The sequence below is a fragment of the Gymnoscopelus braueri genome (assembly GCF_963280865.1).
Source record: "Gymnoscopelus braueri genome assembly, chromosome: 5".
In the NCBI taxonomy this organism is placed as follows: domain Eukaryota; kingdom Metazoa; phylum Chordata; class Actinopteri; order Myctophiformes; family Myctophidae; genus Gymnoscopelus; species Gymnoscopelus braueri.
Genome location: NC_137606.1, coordinates 8,841,805 through 8,861,585, shown reverse-complemented (window position 1 = coordinate 8,861,585; position 19,781 = coordinate 8,841,805). Strand labels below are relative to the sequence as shown.

Genomic DNA, 19,781 nt, shown 5'->3' with positions numbered 1-19,781 from the left:
GTTGCTATATACAGTACTGTACATAGCAACAACTACCCCAAAAGGGGTTCCCCGATTGAAAGGTATAGTTACGTGTAGAGGTTCCCGGTCTAAATTGGTTAACAGAATTTGGGAGCTTCCATGAGGCATAGTGGAGTCGATCTTGACACTAGTGACCTGTCTGAACAGTAAGTCTGCAGTATTTCTGGGTCACCTGGTATCGCCTCCATCAAGGCTCCAAGCAAGCTGAGGCGATACCAAAACTATTTTTTGCCAAATGGAAAATCAAAACCAATCAATTTGAGTTGGAACCATGCAGTGGAAAAGTGCCATAAGTGCTAATAAGAACCCATCTGCTGAACCAACACTGTGTGCAGTACCTTGAATATGGCTCTCTCCCTCAGCAGGCGTTCAGGCAGATTCTTTCTGGCCAGCTCTCTGGTTGTCTGCAGCTCCTCGTTCCAGTCTCTGGTCTGGAAGGTTGCAGTATCCAGTAGTAGAAATGAGCATTCATCAATATTTTGACATGGCATGTTTAACCACTTAAACCCTCGATAACTTAGTAAACTAATACTTAGTTAACATGTGTCAGCTCTGTACTTGGTCAACTATTTTTTCCCCATTTTTTAACACCAAATCTCTTCACTGAAAATAGCCGATCTACAAGCTCACAACGCGTCGCATTGTGGCGCGTTGTGAGCTGTGATCTGCTATTTTTGGCTAATGTTTCCCCCAGAACAGGGATGCTACAGTAGGGTTAAAGTTGTTAACTACTCTTCATGATAAAATACGGCACAAACTGCAGAGTTATTTCATAACCTTCAGGGGGTCCAGGACAGGGGGGGCACCAAATCTTTGTGTGATAGGATTTTTTTTTTTTTACATTAACCACTTGAACCCTAGCATCCCTATTCTGAGGAGAACTTTAGCCAAAAATAGCCGATCTACAAGCTCACAACGCTGTTGTGAGCTTGTAGAACGGCAAAGAGGTTTGATGTAGAGCAGACTAAGTATTAGTTAGTATTAGTACTAAGTATTGACGGTTGAAGTGTTTAAATGTCTGAAAATACACATTTACACTGATGATAGTGCTGTCAAACAAGTCTATGAAGCCATCTATGAAAAAGTTTAATCTGCAACACAGTTTTATACAATATGTATAGTTGGGGGTCCCTGCCTCATCTCTCTCAGCTAAGGGGTCCTTGGCCTGAAAAACCTTGATGACTCCTGTCATAGTGCATGTTGTGTGCTTACCTGTCCAGGTATGTGCTCTTCGTAGCCCAGGCGTGAGGTGTAGGCGTCCTCCGCCCGGACACAGTCCATGGCGTGGTCTACCTGTGGAGCTGTCCAGGTGTACACCTGGAAGGGTGTGGCTATCCTTTCAAACGGGTGCCTCTGGACCCTAGAAACCAACAAGATATGGATCATTCTGACTGCTTGCTTTGTGTTTAGTGCATCCCACTCCCTTCTAAAAATAAAAAAAACCTAGGCTGAATTTGTGTGTGTACCAATGTGCTAGCATAGACAGTAGTAAGCTAGTGTCAAACTACTTCTCCGAAGTGAGTGACAGCCACTGGAGGGAGCGACCATGATCTGGTAACACCAAAAATTTTGAACAAACATGGGAAAGTTCTACTGTTCTGCCACCAAAATGTGGAATACCCTGACATAACCCATTAAAGGATGTGCAACACTGGTTTCTTTCAAAATTGGCCTGAAAAAACATCAGGAGACCAAAAGGAAAGGTAAATGTAATTTTTCCATCTCATTCTCTTTTGTACATATAGTGTTTGTATTTTGTTGATGACATGTATTATTGTGTTAATTTTGTATGCTATGTTGATGAATTGAATACATAGGACCACAATTGAAACAAGTCTGCAGGACTTTTTTGTGTTATCCTTTTAGCTTTAATGTCTTACTGTACCACGTGCTGTTCACATTTCTGACTAATAAAGTACTTAAAGGGATATTTCACTTTCAAAAGTGATTTTATCGTCTACTCAGGCTTTTGTGAACACCACAGACAGTTTTAAGTTGCTTGATTCAATATTTAGATATTAGATATTCATTTTATCAGACACGCCCCCTTCCTATACAAACCCATTGTAACTTCAAACTCCATTTTTAACATGTTCGATTCATCAAAAACACCCGTCCTTGGTTCTGGTGACTCATACCTCTCCCCTAATACGCGAGGGGGCCGTGTTTTTTCAATTACTTTTTTCACTTATTTTTTATATTTTTTTCGAAAAAATTAATAAATAAAATACAATAAAAAAATAAAATAAAATAAATGAAAATAATTCTCGGAAAAACACGTCCCCCTCACGCATTAGGAGGGCAGGGTGAGTCACCAGAACCAAGGACAGGTGTTTTTGATGAATCTAACATGGTTAAAACGGAGTTTGAAGTTACAATGGGTTTGTATAGGAAGGGGGCGTGTCTGATAAAATGAATATCAAATATCTAAATACTGAATCAAGCAACTTAAAAACTGTCTGGGGGGCTCACAAAGACTTGAGTAGATGATAAAATCACCAAAAGTTTTTTTGAAAGTGAAATATCCCTTTAATCAATCAATCAGCAGTATTGTCAGTGCACATTAACGCACCGAAACCTAACACCTTATGCAGCCTGCCATATTTTTACCCTCAAACCAGAAAACAAACTACAAAATCAGCCTCAAAGGGTTTCATCGCCCTTTAAAAATACATTCTACAGAAGAACACAACCCACTGACAGGACGTGAGGGAGCAGAATCAAGGAGAAGGAAGCAAATAAATCCAGTGAGACGGAGAGGTTCTTGCCTTTTCTTCTGTAGGGCAGTGAAGTTCTTCTTGAACGCTGGACTGATCTGGCTGAGCAGCTCCACCAGAGAATGGCTCAGGAAGCTGGGGTTGGCTGGCTTGGGGTTGAAGGTGTAGGTCGTAGACCTGGAAAAACACAAACCATTATGAAAGCATTATTACAGCCTGGCTCTGCAGGAGTCTAGCTGTCTATTTTTTCCACATAGGTTTTACACTTTTTGAAATATTTCACTTTTATTTTAGAATGGACGTCAACAAGACTCGTGCAGAAACCTTGCCCAAATTGAGAGTCATGCGTCATATGTACGTCATAATAAACGGCTGATATCACGTTCCCATGTGGATCCTGAGATCCACATGATTCAATTTCAATCATTTATTTTGTATAACTTTAACCATCCACTTTGTGCCTTCCGTCATAATGCCTTTTTATAGCTTTGAGCTCATTTAAAAAATGACCTCAGGTCAACTTACACTGAAAAGAAAGTGCTGCAAATAGCAAGAGCAAGGACAAGAGCAAGCTGAGAGAAGCATACTAATTAGCACTAGAGGTCATGGCCACCAGATGTCAGTGGAGGTGGGTTTCTTAGCAACAAACACTATCGACTGCACCAGGAACAGAGTCGTATTTCTGTGCACTATAATGCAACGCAATTCACATTCAAAGTGAACTACAGTACAGTAAGTAGCCTTGAGAACCCACAGTTCCAGAGCCATAGGCCAGGAGACTATCTCCTGTTTCACATTCACTGAAACTTCGGCATAAGACGGGTGTTGCACAAAAATAGCAGATCTGCAAAGCTCACGATGCGTTGTGAGCTTGTAATTTCATTCTTTTTCGAGGGGGGAACGTTGTTAATGGTATCAATGTGGACGTAGAATCTAACTGGCATAATACAGAGTAACATGGAGGTTGGGACTGACTGGTTGAGGTAGAAGCCACGCGTGGAGGCAGTGATGCTGATGTGCCGTTCCTCCACTGTCACCATGTACAAGTACATGAGGTCACCGTGCATCTTCCTGTTGCCGGGCGGCGGGTTCCAGCCACTCATGGTAAGGACCTTCAGGCACTGCATAGGCTGGTGGGACAGGAGAAAACATGAGCTCAAAGCAAGACTTTTTACAGTAAAGCCGGTTATTCACCTTGATTGAAAAATGCTCACACTTTTGCATAAATGTGACCAGTTTTGTGAGCAATTAAAACATTTTCTAGTGTAGGAATAGGGATGGGTCAGAATAATCCATTAGGCCTCGTACACACAGTTAAAACACTCGAGCCATGCTTTACGCATGCTTCATGGGGGGCTGAAGCCGTTTCAATTCATTCCCTATGGAACTCACGTGGTTTTGATGCGCTGACTTGACGCAGGGGAGGAGGGGTGAAGCCATGCGACAAGTCAGCGCATCAAAACCACGTGACTTCCATAGGGAATGAATGAGGATCCAAATTGACAGCAGTACATACTATACAATTTGGAAACCTTGAGTTTGTAAAATGTGCTATATAATTAAAGTGGATTGGATACATTTTAGGGTATGTCCAATATGGGTGTAATCATTTGTCTGTTGTGCATTAGGCCTATGGTTATGTTAGCCTAATTAAAGCCTGTACAAGAACAAAAGAGAATACAAGAATAAATTACATTTTTCACTTTTGAAGCTAGTTTGTTTAATTTATTTAGAGAAATTCGTTAATCGGTTAATCAGTCCTGAGAACAGTACAATTAATTAAATAGATTTTGGCCAGGCATGAACATCTCTAGTGTAGAAGTCACATTTGAATCATGCTCAATTAGATGAATAATTACAATTTTGCCAATCCTGTTTATGATGATCTCATGATCACAGTACATCAACCTGTAAGCCTGCCCATCTGTCCTGAGTCTTTGAGAAAGAAGTAAGAATACTTGTATACTCAGTATACCAACTTTCTCAACCACTTAAAACTCATTCATTGACCTGGAATCCCCTTGGCCCACTCTTTTATTCCCTCTACACCAAATATCTTCACTGAAAATAGCACATCTACAAACTTACAGCATGTCGCAATTCAAGCTTGTAGATCTGTTATTTTTTGCCTATTTTCATAGAATGTCCACCCAGGGGTTCATGACATGTAGTTAAGCCAAAGCTCCCCTCTGTAATTAGAGAATTGCTCTCCCTCTGACTGACAGTTGTGGCCTTATTGCCGTTAAACCTTTTTCCCAGATCTACAAGTCCTCAACGTGGGGCTAGCCAGTGCCACGTTGAGCTTTTAGATCGGGTGGGTGTGTCAGTGGTTAATTACAACAGCTGCCATTGATTGTGATTCTGTCCTCTGTTTGTATACAACACATATATCAGACCCTGATGAAGACCCATTTGGGTTGAAATGCTGTCAACTCACTACATTTTTCTACTGGGAGCTGAGACACAGTGTGCGGACTTCCCTTCCTTCTCCAGTGTACGTATTTTTGTTCAGCACCTGTACATTTTGGCTGGGATGTGAGTGCTTCCCTTTAGACTCTTATTTCTAAGCCAAAGCTTCACATTTCTTCACATGAACTAATACTTTATGTACATACGTTTACCTTCCAATCTTTGTTCAGTGGCTGGAGGGGCACCAGGGGGCGGTCTTTGCTGCCAGGGAGGATGTGCTCTGGGGGCGTGCAGTCGATCTGGTCCAGCTCACTGCCCTTCTTCTTTCGCTTTCCACTATCTGCAAGTAACAGCCATGGAGGACCGTTAACGTACATGTACATGACATACAGCAGTGGTTCTCAAACATTTTCGTGTCAAGGACCCCTGAAAAAGAAAAAACTCACGCACACTGTCTTCACATGCAATTAAAAGGTGTTAATGGGAAACGACATCGGTTATCTTTAGGGTATACATTTTTGCGGATCCCCCATCTGAAAATGTTTTGTGCCAAGGACCCCCGAAGATTGTTTAAATTTGTTTTTAAAAAAATCTAAAGTTTCCAAACATTTTCGATATGATTTCAAAAATATGAGAATAGCCAATCTACAAGCTCACAATGCCTCGCAGTGTGAGTCGTTATGAACTTGTAGTTCAGCTATTTTCACAACATTCATCTGTGGAGCAGAGTCGAACAAAAACATTTAATGCCTCAACTTTGGAGGGGTCGCGGCCTAAAAAGTTTGGGAATCCTTGGTTTAGGAGACACACACACCTCCCAGGTCTCCATCGGTGAAGAGGCTGAGGAAAGACAGAGAGTTGCAGTCCACTCCATTGTAGGCGTCTGAGGGGTCCAGGCTTTTCAGCAGGTCTCTGATGTGACGCACGTGGATGCGGGCCTCACGCACTGTGTAGGGCTCTGGAGAGCAACAAAACAAACACACCCGTTATTCACTCATCGCACCGTGTAGGGCTCTGAAGAGCAACAAAACAAACACACCCGATTATTCTCACATCTCACCGTGCAGACCTCTGGCGGAGGAAACACTTTCAAAGAGACGTCATTTGATACAGACTGAAGGTTCTGAGGTCAAATTTCATGACTTTGTGAGGACTTAACCCTGCAGCACTCTCCCCATGGATAAAACAAAATAAAATCTCACGACTGAAAAAATTTGTTTGGCCAAGTCTAATTATGCTATTTGTTAAACCTAGGGGTGTGCCGATATATCGTCCCGCGATATATCGCGATATGTTTTCGTGACGATATGTATCGTTTTGGAAAAAAAATAATAATAATATAATTAGGCATGCAAACAGCCCCGAGGTGAAAAGGGTGACATGTTTTTTTTCGGGTCAGGTGTCACACTATTGCCCTATTTGGATTCAAAACGGCTAGTGGAAGCTGAAAAGCTACAAGTTTACATGTCTGAATAATGCAAAAACAGATATTTGTTTGTATTTGCTTTTTTTTCTCCCCCATATATTTTCATAATAAAAAAGTGCGTATCGTATCGAAATCGTATCGAAGTTGTGTGCCCAATATCGTATCGTATCGTTTGGTGAAATTAGTGTAGCAGCACACCCCTAGTTAAACCGTATGAAAGGAGCCCCCCACACAATAATGTCAAATTATGATGTTTTAGTAATGATTTTCCTGCTGTTCTACTGCTGTGATACTGCTAACCAGATCGAGGCTTTACCCTTTGCTTTTATGAAATATCCGAGACCATCAGGTTTTATGGAAGATACTTCTGAACATATTGCTGGTTTGACCATGCACTTCAAATGCTCTAATCTTAAAATAATAACCGAAAATAGCTAATCTCAAGCTCTCAACCTGTCCATGATACGTTGCTGACAGATTGTGGAAATAAAACCATTAAAAGAAATCATGAATGCAATGCAGTGCCTGACCAATCACACACTATGTTCACATTAGTGTCTCAGTGGTGATGTCAGAAAATCTTGGAGGTGCAAGAACTGCTGAACGAACTTCGATAAGCCAAGCCACTACAGCTTTTGTGTTGTGACACATCCTGTATTGATTTCCTTCTCACTGGTATGATTGGTTAAATGGCAATTGTTTTTATTTTATTATTGACATTTTCCACTTTTATTTTTGTGAAGCACTTTGCGACTCTGAATGTCTGTGAAAGCTGCTCTACAAATGCATTTTACTTGCACTGCGTTTGTTCATTTGTCCAAATCCAATGACGCCGTTTTGTTCTTATTGAACTGACGAAACTAAGAAAGTATGCTGCAGGCTTTGCAGCTGCATAAATTACCAATTACAACCAGACAAAAGAAAAGGCCTCGTACCTTCAACCACCTTGAGCAGGGATCCCTCCTGCAGACCTTCTATGGACTTGAGCTCAGCAAAGTTGTCCAGCACGTTGCCGTCCAGCTGCAGGGAGAAGCATGTGCGGTGGCAGGTGTCCTCACGGTCCATCAACACCTGGTGGATCTCCTGAACCATCTCCTGAGGAGACACCTGATGGACACGCATGGATTAAAGCAAAATAAAATCTCACGAATGAAAAATGGCCATATATATATATATATATATATATATATATATATATATATATATATATATATATATATATATATATATATATATATATATATATATATATATATATATATATATATATATATATATATATATATATATATATATATATATATATATATATATATATATATATATAAGATCGTCAGGGTTTTCTGGAGGATTGAATATGTATTCTAGGCCGTGGCGTGACTGTCCAGGCACCCTAGGCTGCAATGCCAGCCTGACAGCGTGTCGTGGGTTTGACTCCCGATCCCGACAACCTTTGCTGCATGTCACCCCCCCCCCCCCCCATCTCTCTCCCCATTTCCTGTCAGCCTACTTTCCCTATTGCTCTCTAAATAAAAAAGGCATACAAAGCCCCAAAATGTTTTATAAGAATAATAAGAATATGTATTCTATCACTAGTCTTTAATCTTAAAAAAAATTATACGATAAAATAGGCCATCTACAAGCTTACACATGGATTAAAGCAAAATAAAATCTCACGACTGATAAAAATGTTTGTTTCCAGGCCATTTCCTAATATGCAATTCGTGAAACAGCATGAAAGGAACACACACACACGCACGCGCGTGTTGTGTTTCATAAACAATTAGCACAATATGTATAATTATGATGTTTTGGTAGCTATACAACCAACCAGTTGAAGAAATTGCAGATTGATGCTAAAGTCAGCCATACTAGCCCTGACAAAAAAAGGTCATTTAAAACAAAATGCCAGACGCCAGAGGGTTAACCTTTGCTTTTATGAAATATCTGAGATCATTAGGATTTTCTGGAGGATTGAACCACTTGTTTGACCAGTTTGACCACTTCAAGTACTCTTTAAGCTTAAAATAGCGAATAACCGGAAATAGACAATCTACAATACGCAGCAAACAACATACGCAGTGCAATGCGTGGTAAGCTTGTAGATGGTCTATTTTCGGTGCATGACATGCTTCCATAAAAGACATGCTGACTTCTATGGAATCCAAATGACTGAAATCAGTCGTGGCGACTGAGAACTTGAATCCATGCTTACAACATGAGGTTTCCGCCAAACAGAGATGATATAGAGCATCGCAGTTCCCGCCCCTTCCGGGTTCCACCGCAAAATACTCAATGTATTTTTCCCATTGACATTTCCAAAAATATTTATATCAATAAATTTAAGCCTAGAATCAAGCCATCCAGAGTCCTGGTGAATCATGACCATAAAACGTTTGATTCTGTGATAATTTTTTTTTTGAAAACGGCAAAACAAAGGGTATTTATTAAATATAGTATATCATATAATTAAATATAAAATAAAATAAATCACAGAAAAAAACGTTTTATGGTCATGATTCACCAGGACCCTGGATGGCTTGATTCTAGGTTTAAATTAATTTATATAAATATTTTTGGAAATGTCAATGGGAAAAATGCATTGAGTTTTTCCTTCCGGCACCAGGAAGTGGGCGGGAACTGCGATGCTCTATACAGTATTCACCTGTTTCCTAGGCTGTGTGTTTTCCACTTCCTGTCGATTTCATTGGATATCATTGGTCATCTGACCAGTTTCATTGGATTTCATTGGATCAAATCGACAGAAGTGGAAAACACACAGCCTAGGAAACAGGTGAATAGCTAAAATCTAAAATGACAGATGCTTTCCCGGTTTGAATGGGTTCCAGGTGGTTTTCACAAGGCTTAATTACCAACTATGTCTGTCTACTATGTCTTAATTACCTACTATGTTGTTACACACAGGGGGCATTTATTTTGGGCAATTAGATTCCAATTAATTCACCCGAGAATAATGTATTTCCCCTAATTGTCGTTTGTGCCATGAGCACATCTACACAGAACATGAATATTATGCAACGATAAAGCAACGCAATTTTTATTCGGAATGAGGTCGGTTTTCACTTATCGTTAGTCCCCTGGTGTGCAACGACCTTAGTGTTTTTCCACACCTTTACAACATGAATGGCAGCAGGGAGCAAGCCAAGGACCAAATCATACAAGCAAACTAAGAAAACAGAAAGCTGTTTATGGAAAAATTATCTTTGATTTGATGTCATGATTAAAAGAAAACACATTACATGCTTCTAAAGGAAACGTCAAGGACAAAAACACAATAAAGTCAGTGACGTATTTCCATTGTTGTCCCATCAAAGTAACACTCATAGTGACGTGTACCTGTAAGTCAAAGGGTTCAGCACTGGGAGCTTGGATCTTGACATTGAACCCGGTGTCCTGGATCACGATCACTTCCTGTTCATTAGAATCATCGCAGTCTATCTCGCCACTTCCATCTTGCTTGGACTCCGCCTCCTCTGTGTGCTCGTGATGTCCGCCGCCATTCACCATGACTGTGCCGGCGCTGTGCCCTGAGGTCCAACAAACAAACAGGCAATCAGTGTGCAACTTGGCATTCGACAGACACAGGAAATCATCTGATCCAGCATAAGATCGCCCTCAAACAAGTTCCTATTCAGGCCACCTCATCCTTGAATCTGAAAGCATGACACATGGTTGAGAAATCTGTGTCAAGAAATGCTCTTTGGCCTTCAGAGCTTAAGTGTAGAGTAGTTTATCGCCATATCATCCACCACAGTGCTGCCAGGCAGCTAGGTTATACACACACAGAGAACCTACAGTAGTTGACCTTACATGATACATTGTGCAGGCCCTCTTCAGTTCTAACATAGAATAACTACTAACACAGAAAATAGATTTTGAGACAGAAACTGAAAAGCCAGATAGCAAATTCATCTGTCATAATTCACAGTGCAAGGAAGGATATTGGTCAATTGGTCAAGTGTCAAAACTGTGATTAATATTCATCTTCTATGAATGAAATCAGCACAATGGCAAAAACCAAGCTACTGAACAAGGGGCCCACATCAACATGTTGTGAGTAACCACATTGTTGGCAAATCTACCGAGGAGGACTGAGATACTGTAGAAGAACTATGCAAACTCACTGAGATATATCATTCATTTCCTCACATTTTTATTTCTCCCATTGCTAAATCTCTCTCAAGTAACAGTCAATGCAACTAGGAAATGTCAAGTTGGCTTTCCGACAGCCGGGCAGACATGCTAACAGAAGACCCACGACAGAGCCTAGCCTAGCATGTGGGGGGTGGGGGGGCGGACAACTGTTTTCTCTTGTGGGGGGACGACAACGGGCCGACCGCCAACATGTCCTTGTGCACCATGCATCAAGGGTAACGGTGTCATGGTAAAGGGTGGGGTCTAACAGCTGGTCCCAAGGCAGGAAGGTGTTTGGAGAAAAAAAGGCTGTGCTCTGTACACCACGTACAATAGCCTTAATCCATTAAGACCGGGAAAAGTCATTTTAGAATCTAACCACTTTAACCATTATTTTATACTTTGGCTATTCAAAAATAGCAGATATACAAAAGCAAGCTGGTAGTGCTATGCCGCGCTACGAGCTTGTAGAATTTTTTTTTTTTTAAAGCAAAACATTTTTAACTAAAATCTTTGCTTCTGGGTATTCTACAAATATCCTCTAAATCCTAACAGTTTTTTGGGGGAAAAACGTATGTTGCTATATAACAGTGGTTCTCAAACTTTTTCATGTCAAGGACCCCCAAAATGATATGTACTTGTCCGCAGAACGCCCCCCCCCCCCTCCCCCATCTCAAAATATTTTGTTCCAGGGACCCCCAGAAGCAAAGATTTGAGTAATTTTGTTTGTGTGTGACACACACACGATTTTTTGAGCTTGTATATCTGCTATTTTTGAATAGCCAAAGAAATCTAAAATGACACAGATGCGTTCCCGGATTGAATGGGTTAAAGCACACACAAGGGACAAACAAGAGTCAGGTGTCATCTGTTGCAGAAGTCTTTTGTTTGGTTTTTCCCTTTCAAAGTGAATTGAAACGCTGACATATAATCAACCTGCCTTTCAAGTCCTGAAGCCGGAAGTGATCATCACGATTAGTTCCCCATGAGATAATATCTTTCTCAGACAGTGACATAGTGATTCATGAAACCAATTGCTTTCTAATCAGGTCAATACCCAAATTCTCTTTTTAGAATATATAAACACACAACAGACTTCTTTGGAAGTGAGCTGGGAATGTATTGCTTGGAGCAGAATCCAAAAAAAAAAAAAACAGTTCAGGTTCAGCTAGAATAATACCAGTCTAATTCTTACTTCTAGCCATAACCAGAGATGGCCTCTGTCTTCAGTGTACATAGAAAGTCATTGTCATGGTTTTTAATGATGCAGTGTGTTTAAGCAAAATAAAAAATATTCTGGTCGCTATACCGCCTTCCCGTTGATAGCCAGAAAGGAACTGGTTGGAATAACGTGTTCCTTCCACGCACTACGTCCTACCGGGGAAACTCCCCGTCAGGTGATAAGAATGCTAGTTGGCCCTCATGCAGGAGGCATGAGCTCGGCTCTGGGCTCCCTAGGCTGGCGGGGGGAGTGTAGCGCCCAGGATTACTTAAGACAATTGGCACTGGGTGAAAAGGGGTTGCAAAATTGTGGGATAAAGAAAATGATAGAAAAAACAGTGAATATGAAGTTTATTGTACTGTATGTACAGTGTCGGCCAGCCTAGCATACACAGTGGTAAACTGTCTGTAAATTACAATCACTTGCACTCAACCAACACAGAGGGACAGGTCAAAAACCTCTGTGTCATTATTGACTTTACATTTGGAGGCCCACATTCAGAATCTGAAATGTCACAAAATCTTTATAATTTAAGCAATATTGCCAGAGTTTGACAGTTTTTTCTCTGTCAGGTTTTCATGGTTTAATTACTAGCAACTACCTTCCTGGTCTAACTGAGTTACAACCTGTCCAGAACTCTGCAGCACACATGCTGGCAAAGACCAGATGGAGAGCACATATTACACTCATTTTGAAGTCCCACAGCACTGGTTGGTTGCCAGTTAGTTTTAGAATACATTTTAAGATCCTTTCATTGGTTATTAAATCACTAAATGGCGATGCACCTGGCCACAGTATTTAACTGAGATGTTTTGAAGGTATGAGCCCAGCAGAACCCTTAGATCCTCAGACGCTGGTGTCTTAACTGTTCCAAAGGATAGAACAAAAAGGCTGTGTTAGCAGCACAACATAAGTTATACGTTATTCCATCCATTTTCACTCCAACTGACAAATTTAACAGAGAGAAAAACCAGGTGCTCAATGGAGATAAAAGTAGAGTTAAAAAAATGTAGATTGATGCTTCTAGGATCAACGGCAACCAAAACTTGAGGAACAGGAGAGGGCGTAAAATCAAGGTACTTTAATCATGTCTACAACATTTTAAAAGCCAACATGTTTCGACTGGTCTTCATCAGGGCTCATACTTGCCCTGATGAAGACCAGTTGCAAAAATGTTGTAGACATGATTAACATACTAACTGTACTCTACCATTAAAATAACGTTCTATTCATTAGTTTCTGAATTGCAGCTTTAAGGAGAACGTGGCTAAAATGTGTTTTCATGAGGGATACATTTAAACAGGAGGGTAACTCGCACAGCATCCAGCGCTTACAGTATGACCATTCAGTACACTGAAAACAAGAGACGAGACGTGTCAACATACAGTGAAGGCTGATCCTGCAGCCTATTGCAAAATTGCTCCAATTAGTCCCACAGCCATGAATAAGAGTACAAATACCTCTATAGCAGCTACACAGTAAAACTTCTGAATGCTAATTTAACTTACTAGAAAGTACTAATGTAGCCAGGTTACTGTTTTTCCTCTCTCTGAGTTACAGTACAATTGGTTAAATTAACACTAGTAATTTAAAACACTAGTACTTTACTGTGTAGCATACGTAGGTGATATAACATACTTCTTGTATTCTGATTTACCTAGGCACCTGTATTTCTTGGCACAATGGAGTATAAAACAATACAGTTTGTTTAAATTATCTCAAATCTTAAGGGTGCTGCTGGAAGAAACAACGATGGACATCACTGAAACATCCAGTCAAAATAAAAACAAAAAGTATCTTAATTTACTTTAGTTCAAACTTCAATGCAAGGCCAAAAATACTTAATGCAAAACAGGATCATACCAGGTCAGGATTATGAAAACATTCTGAACCTTCCAAGTGAATCATTCATTACAGTGTTGGTTGGTTTGTGCCAGTGTCATCTAATGGTCACAGTAAAGCTAGAAAAACATGGTTTTGGCCAAGTCACCAAAGCAGAAAGCATGGCATGAAAAGGAGATTGGGCCAGTCAAGGAGTGGCAGTGAACTGTGTTCTTCATGTGAAAATAATTTCTGCAACCACAGTCAAAGTGAAGTAATAACAACCAACTGTTTGACCCACTGCCCTACAAAATACATAAGTGAGTCACTTCATAACTGACATAGACAAACAACCATGTCCACTCCAAAAGTCACTTGTTCACTGCTCTTGTTAAGTAACACAAGTTCAGTGTATGGTATAAACTACAGTAGACAGAACGTAAATGACTAGAAGTCATTTTCAAAAACAGACAGGCTCAGTCGAACAACTCAGGCTTGACAAGTAAAATATTAATCAGAACACACAACTAACATAGTGAGGCCTTGGTCATTCAGTCACACTCCTCTCTATACAGTAGGTCTCCTGAGGATGCAGTTCCACTTCCCTCCAGCAAGGCAAGGGGTCTTTCAGGGCACTGGGTCAAGGAAAGATTAACCCAAAAAACTAAACAAGAATAGGATACTACAGTCTAGAGAGAAAAGTCCAGAATACCTGTCAAATAACACCAGACATCGCTACAATAAGTGTTGTTTCCCCTGTGATGATGGAGCTATAATTCTAGACCCTAAAACCTTTCTCAGAAGAACCAAACTTCAACTCAGAACTGTTATTAATCCAAAGAGGTCAGCCACCCTGACACTTGCAGTACACACTAGCTCAGTGGTTTTAGAACTTTTTGTTTGCTCAAGGCACAACAATGGGCTGGTCAAAATAAAAAAAAAGGTACACCTGCATTCATAGCAAAAATTTGAGTTTGCAGATTGGCTATTTTATCTATTTTTGTAAATGTGTGTGTCTGTGTGCCTCGGTTGGCACACTGGAGTTGATTGGAACTACTGCTCTAGTTGAACTCTACACCAAAGCATTAGTTCAGTTCACTCCCTGTCCATGTCTTTGACTACAGATTAATTAATCCAGCCAGCCAGCCAACCAGCCATCCATCCACACAACGCAGCACCATGGACCTTGAAATGAGGACTGTAGGGACCATGGCTGCTGCTATGGAAACATCACCAAGGCCACACAGCTCTGTGAAATCAATGGACGACAAGACAACAAGGCCTTTCTGGAACCAGAGATTTGTTGCACCACAAGATGGCATCCTGCTGTTGTCCTCCACCACCACCACACAAAGAGCAGGCAGAGTGTGGCTGACTGCACAGTCATGCAGCCAGTTCCATAACACAACATGACTAAGATTTGTTTTTCAGGTTCATTTTCTGAAAACAATTCAAAACGATTCTCACTCCGTGGGCCGGAGCCCACTGGTGGTGGGCTGTGAGGATATTACAAGTGATATTAACACAGATGGGGTGGGCTGTGAACACTTGAGAACCACTGCTCTACAAGGAATTCCATTTTTATTTGTGCCCACTAAAGCCATAGTTAATGCCCTGATCAGAATCCAAAAACTCTTATTTTGGCTCCATAAAAGTGTATAGACAGCATGCATGCAGTCTTAACTAAACAAGTCTCATTGCATAAGGCAAAGATCAAGTGAAGTCTATACTATCTTAGACTATACTAACATGATATATAGACAGAATGGTTAAAATACCATGAAGCTGTAAAAGCACCATAAAGCTATAATGTATGCATGGAAAAATAAGAGCCAGATCTTTGTCAAGCCCTATAGACAAAGAATAATGTAACCTTCCTTGAGTCTTATCTGGTCTGGAGCACTGCAGGAGCAGAGATTAACTGAGGTTGTCTGTTCACCCCACAAGAACATTAAGCCCTTTAGTTTAAACCCACTAAAAGTCTCCCCTCACCCCAATCTGTCTGACCTCACTAGTTCAACAGTAATGACAGTCCAACCTAACAGAATCCAAAGAACATCACATCCCACGACAATATTAACCTACATAATATCACTTATTGGCATGCAGATGGAGGGGATACCATATCTAATATTTATGCCTTGGTATTTGGTATTTAGTAATGTGAAAAAAGACTATAGCACTTACTATGATTCCCAAGTAAATGCATAAGATTATTACCATGTAGATTTGAACATAAAATTATGTATAGGCTGATACTCCAATGATGAGTGTTATCAATGTATAGTAGTTTATGATAATAATAACCAATATAATGACTTCAGTAAACACACACATACACAGGAACAATTATCTGAAGTCACAACACTACACTACACTAACCACACAGTGTGTGCCGTTTCAATGTTCTACATGTGAAACTGAAAACAGTTTAGAGAAGTGAAATGTTAGAACCACCCCATTCAAAATCTTTTTCAGATCTGCAAGCATGAGCTTGTATATGCCATTTCTGAAAATATTGGGGACATTTTTTAAGCATTTTCAATATCATGCCAAAAATAGAGACACTAGGTTCCAAGTGTAACTCCTAACATCACTTCTATATCGACTCATTGTGAGGCATCAAAACATCGTTGTTTCCATCATATCCTTACCTTTCCACAGTGTGTTATTATTATGTTATGTATATGTACAGTATCATGTATGCATGATGCTATAACCTTCTGTACATGATCACCATCAAACACACCGACACTTCCCCTTCCGGGTCGCGGAGCATTCCATCTGATCGCAACCCCGACAGGAGGGGGGGAACTCAATCACACCGCGGTGCGTCATGTAACCAAACCACCCTGCACCCCTAAATGACCCACTTTAACTGTCCCCACGGATCATTTCACGTTTTTTTACAGAGTCCCCGAATTAAGGAGTCTTCCCCCGTCACCTGACGGCAGACAGAGCCATGTTTATAGGTTCTAACCAACACGACCAACCCCCCCTTCTGCCGAAGGTCTCAGTTGTGAGCTTCCACTGAAGGTGACCTTCAGTTCAACCAACCGCTCTGTCTCTGCGCGCTGACAACATGTGAGCGTCATGCGCGTCACACACACAGAGCACTGTGCATGTAACATGCGTGTTATGAAATTTTAATTGCACCGGTTAATTGGCCCAAAACAACAACATCCATTCCATGCTAACTTAACTAGCACCCACCAGCTGTCATGCAAGTATGGTCTCTCCCCCCCCCCCTCTCAGACCTAACAAGTGGTGCAGTCTGTCTGGGTAATGAATAATCATTATCAATCCATTAATTAAATAAATCAATCAATAGATCGCTGTTATTTCCCCTTCTGCTGAATGATAAGTCATATTATTATAGTGATCTGGTAGCACAAACAGGTCTCCTCTCTCTCGGTTAGCCGGCTGCTACCTTAGCAACATGCTAACACAGTTATGGTGCAAGGTGGAGTGAGTGAATGGTGGACCTGGTGACTTCTACTGTTGACCACAAAGACATCATTTACACCTCAGAGGATCAACACAGCTCACCCAAACCTCACCACACAGCAGGACACACGCACGTTTTACGCATTTTACGCACTGACACATAATGAATCAGGATGCATTTATTTGCAGAAGATGAATGAGCCACGATGGGACCATAAAGAAGAAGAAGGAGTGCATGAAGAACATGATCCAAGCTCAACTAAGGATGCGCCGCCGCTTGCCGACAAAGAGCAGATCTACAAGCACTGCACAAGGCATCGCATCCACGACGCCTTGGTGTGATCTTGCACGCTTGTAGATCAGAGCTCTTGTCGTGCAAGCAAGGCAAGCAACACCCTAGCAGTTTTGTAAGTGATCAAACCCTCACAGACAGACAGTCAAGGGTGTGTTGTGTTATAACCTGGCTCACCGCAGCAGGAGGCGCAAGGGGAATCCTTCACTGCCATGGTGGTGGTGGTGGTGGTGGATTCCTTAGATCCTTCTCCATCAGAGCTGGGATCCACCGGGCTGCAGCTCGGCACAGACGCGGGGATGTCATCCGTCTTGCTCACCATGGTGGTCGGCGTCTGTCAGTCAGTCAGTGTGACCGTAATACAGCGTCGGTAGGTTTAGGCTAGGCAACAGACAAGCCCGTTGCGCAAAAAAAAGAACTGGTCCAAAGTGTTCCTAAACTAGCTGTTATCCAGACACACAGAGAGACACGGGGCAGGCAGGAGGAACTGGAAGAAGGATAGATTATAAAAACAAGTGTGTCAGTGAGGAAGGACAGTGCTGTACGCTGATCACACGTGGTTCCTCCTCCTCCTCCTATTGACCTCTTTGCCTTTGCGTCTCCATGGTTCTGGTTCCTCCCCCTCAGAACGTCTGCGGACGGCGAGCGAGAGGAGACAAAACGAACACACGCACTACAGCACTGTTTCCCAAGCACTGGGTCGGGACCCGTTTGTGAGTCGCGGGCCGATTTTTGTGGGTCATAGTAAATATAATTTAATTTTCTCTACATTTTGTTATTATTTCAAAACATTTTCCCCCCAAAAAATCCTTATTTTTGGGGGGAATAAATTAGTTACAAAATAAATGTTTTTTTCAAAAGAATTTCATGAAAATAAATAAATAAATCATACATTTGAAACCAAAATATGTTTTCTAAACATCTTTTAAACATCTTTTAAACATTTAATGTTTAAGAAGTAGTCAAAATAGCCTATCTACAAGACGCGTTGTGAGCTTGTAGATCTGCTATTTTCACTAGTTTGGGTCCCGGGAAAACGCCTAATTTCTCTTTTGGGTCTCAAGCTAAAAAGTTTGGGAACCAGTGAAAATGCAGAAATTAAGCATGAAACACAGGTTAACCTGACTTCACCATCTGGCAGAGTCAGGTTAAGGATAGGTAGCTACAGGTTGAACTTGAAAAATGGATAATAAGACAGAGACAGGCAGACAGACAGACAGATAGATAGATAGATAGATAGATAGATCTATAGATAGATAGATAGATAGATAGATAGATAGATAGATAGATAGATAGATAGATAGATAGATAGATAGATAGATAGATAGATAGATAGATAGATAGATAGATAGATAGATAGAAATCCCTGTGGGGAACTACAGGCAAGAGTAGAGTGATAATAATAATACAATTAAAAAAGAAAACAATATATAATAAACTAAATAAAAAGTAGACCTGACCAAAGCCACCGGCATTTTGTCTGACTGAGTTAACGATGTATATTCTATCAATAAATAGGCCTATAAGTATAAAGTACAGATACATCTATCACCTTTGAATGGATGTAGGCAGACTTTGGATAGGAGACTGATATAATATGTACAGTACAAGGCAAGTGCCTTTGCCGCACTCCTATGGGAAGGAATATTGTCTCTGTCGGGTGGAAACCACCCAAACTGTTTCTGTGTCCAAAACTGTTACTTTTCAGGATTCAAATAAAAAAGTATCAGGTCTACAAGCTCGAAATTATACATTTGTGTGATTCTGTAGTATGATCAATTGGGCATTAATTTACGAAAAAAACACATAAAGTTAGAATATGGAGATAAGAGGTTTCTGCTCGACAGCAACAATATAATGCATTGAGGAATGTGTCACCTTAAATAAGAATTCATTACCCCAGAGTGATTAGAGTAACTGATTTGTGCTTACTGCTTAACCTTTGCTACACTGGCCTACATTTGATATCCTCTGGCATTTTAAACCACACTAGATAATCCCTTCTAATACTTACACTAGTAGCCTATATACTCAGGTCCATTCGCAGTGTTAATGCCCCTGCATTCTACCAAATGAGGTGATCACCCTATCACCTAAAAGGTGATAAGGTGATCGCCTCATTTGGTAGCATTCAGGGGTCTTATGCAAAGGTTTAAATGTAATTTAGATAGTTTGTTATTTCGACAGATGCATCCATGCATGCCAGGTCCATGTGTTGACCTGGCACCCTAAGTTTCAATGTATAGATTGTTTATGTTTTATATTATACTG

General features: G+C 40.8%; 1 protein-coding gene across 3 annotated transcripts in view; it reads right to left on the bottom strand.

The window, feature by feature from the left end:
• cluha (clustered mitochondria (cluA/CLU1) homolog a) overlaps window positions 1-18,090 on the bottom strand; it is a 37,978-nt gene extending 19,888 nt beyond the window's left edge. For 2 of the 3 annotated variants that reach the window (XM_080429534.1, XM_080429536.1), the window contains exons 1-9: window positions 17,688-18,090; window positions 9,931-10,121; window positions 7,509-7,680; window positions 5,962-6,105; window positions 5,354-5,487; window positions 3,714-3,868; window positions 2,790-2,915; window positions 1,234-1,381; window positions 360-452 (exon numbers count right to left, since the gene is read on the bottom strand). In XM_080429534.1, the coding sequence (XP_080285660.1) occupies window positions 360-452; window positions 1,234-1,381; window positions 2,790-2,915; window positions 3,714-3,868; window positions 5,354-5,487; window positions 5,962-6,105; window positions 7,509-7,680; window positions 9,931-10,121; window positions 17,688-17,832 (1,308 nt within the window). In that variant the 5' untranslated portion in view covers window positions 17,833-18,090. The remainder of the gene's footprint in view (window positions 1-359; window positions 453-1,233; window positions 1,382-2,789; window positions 2,916-3,713; window positions 3,869-5,353; window positions 5,488-5,961; window positions 6,106-7,508; window positions 7,681-9,930; window positions 10,122-17,687) is intronic. The other variant, XM_080429535.1, reaches the window with a different exon arrangement.
• Between the last annotated feature and the right edge of the window lie 1,691 nt (window positions 18,091-19,781).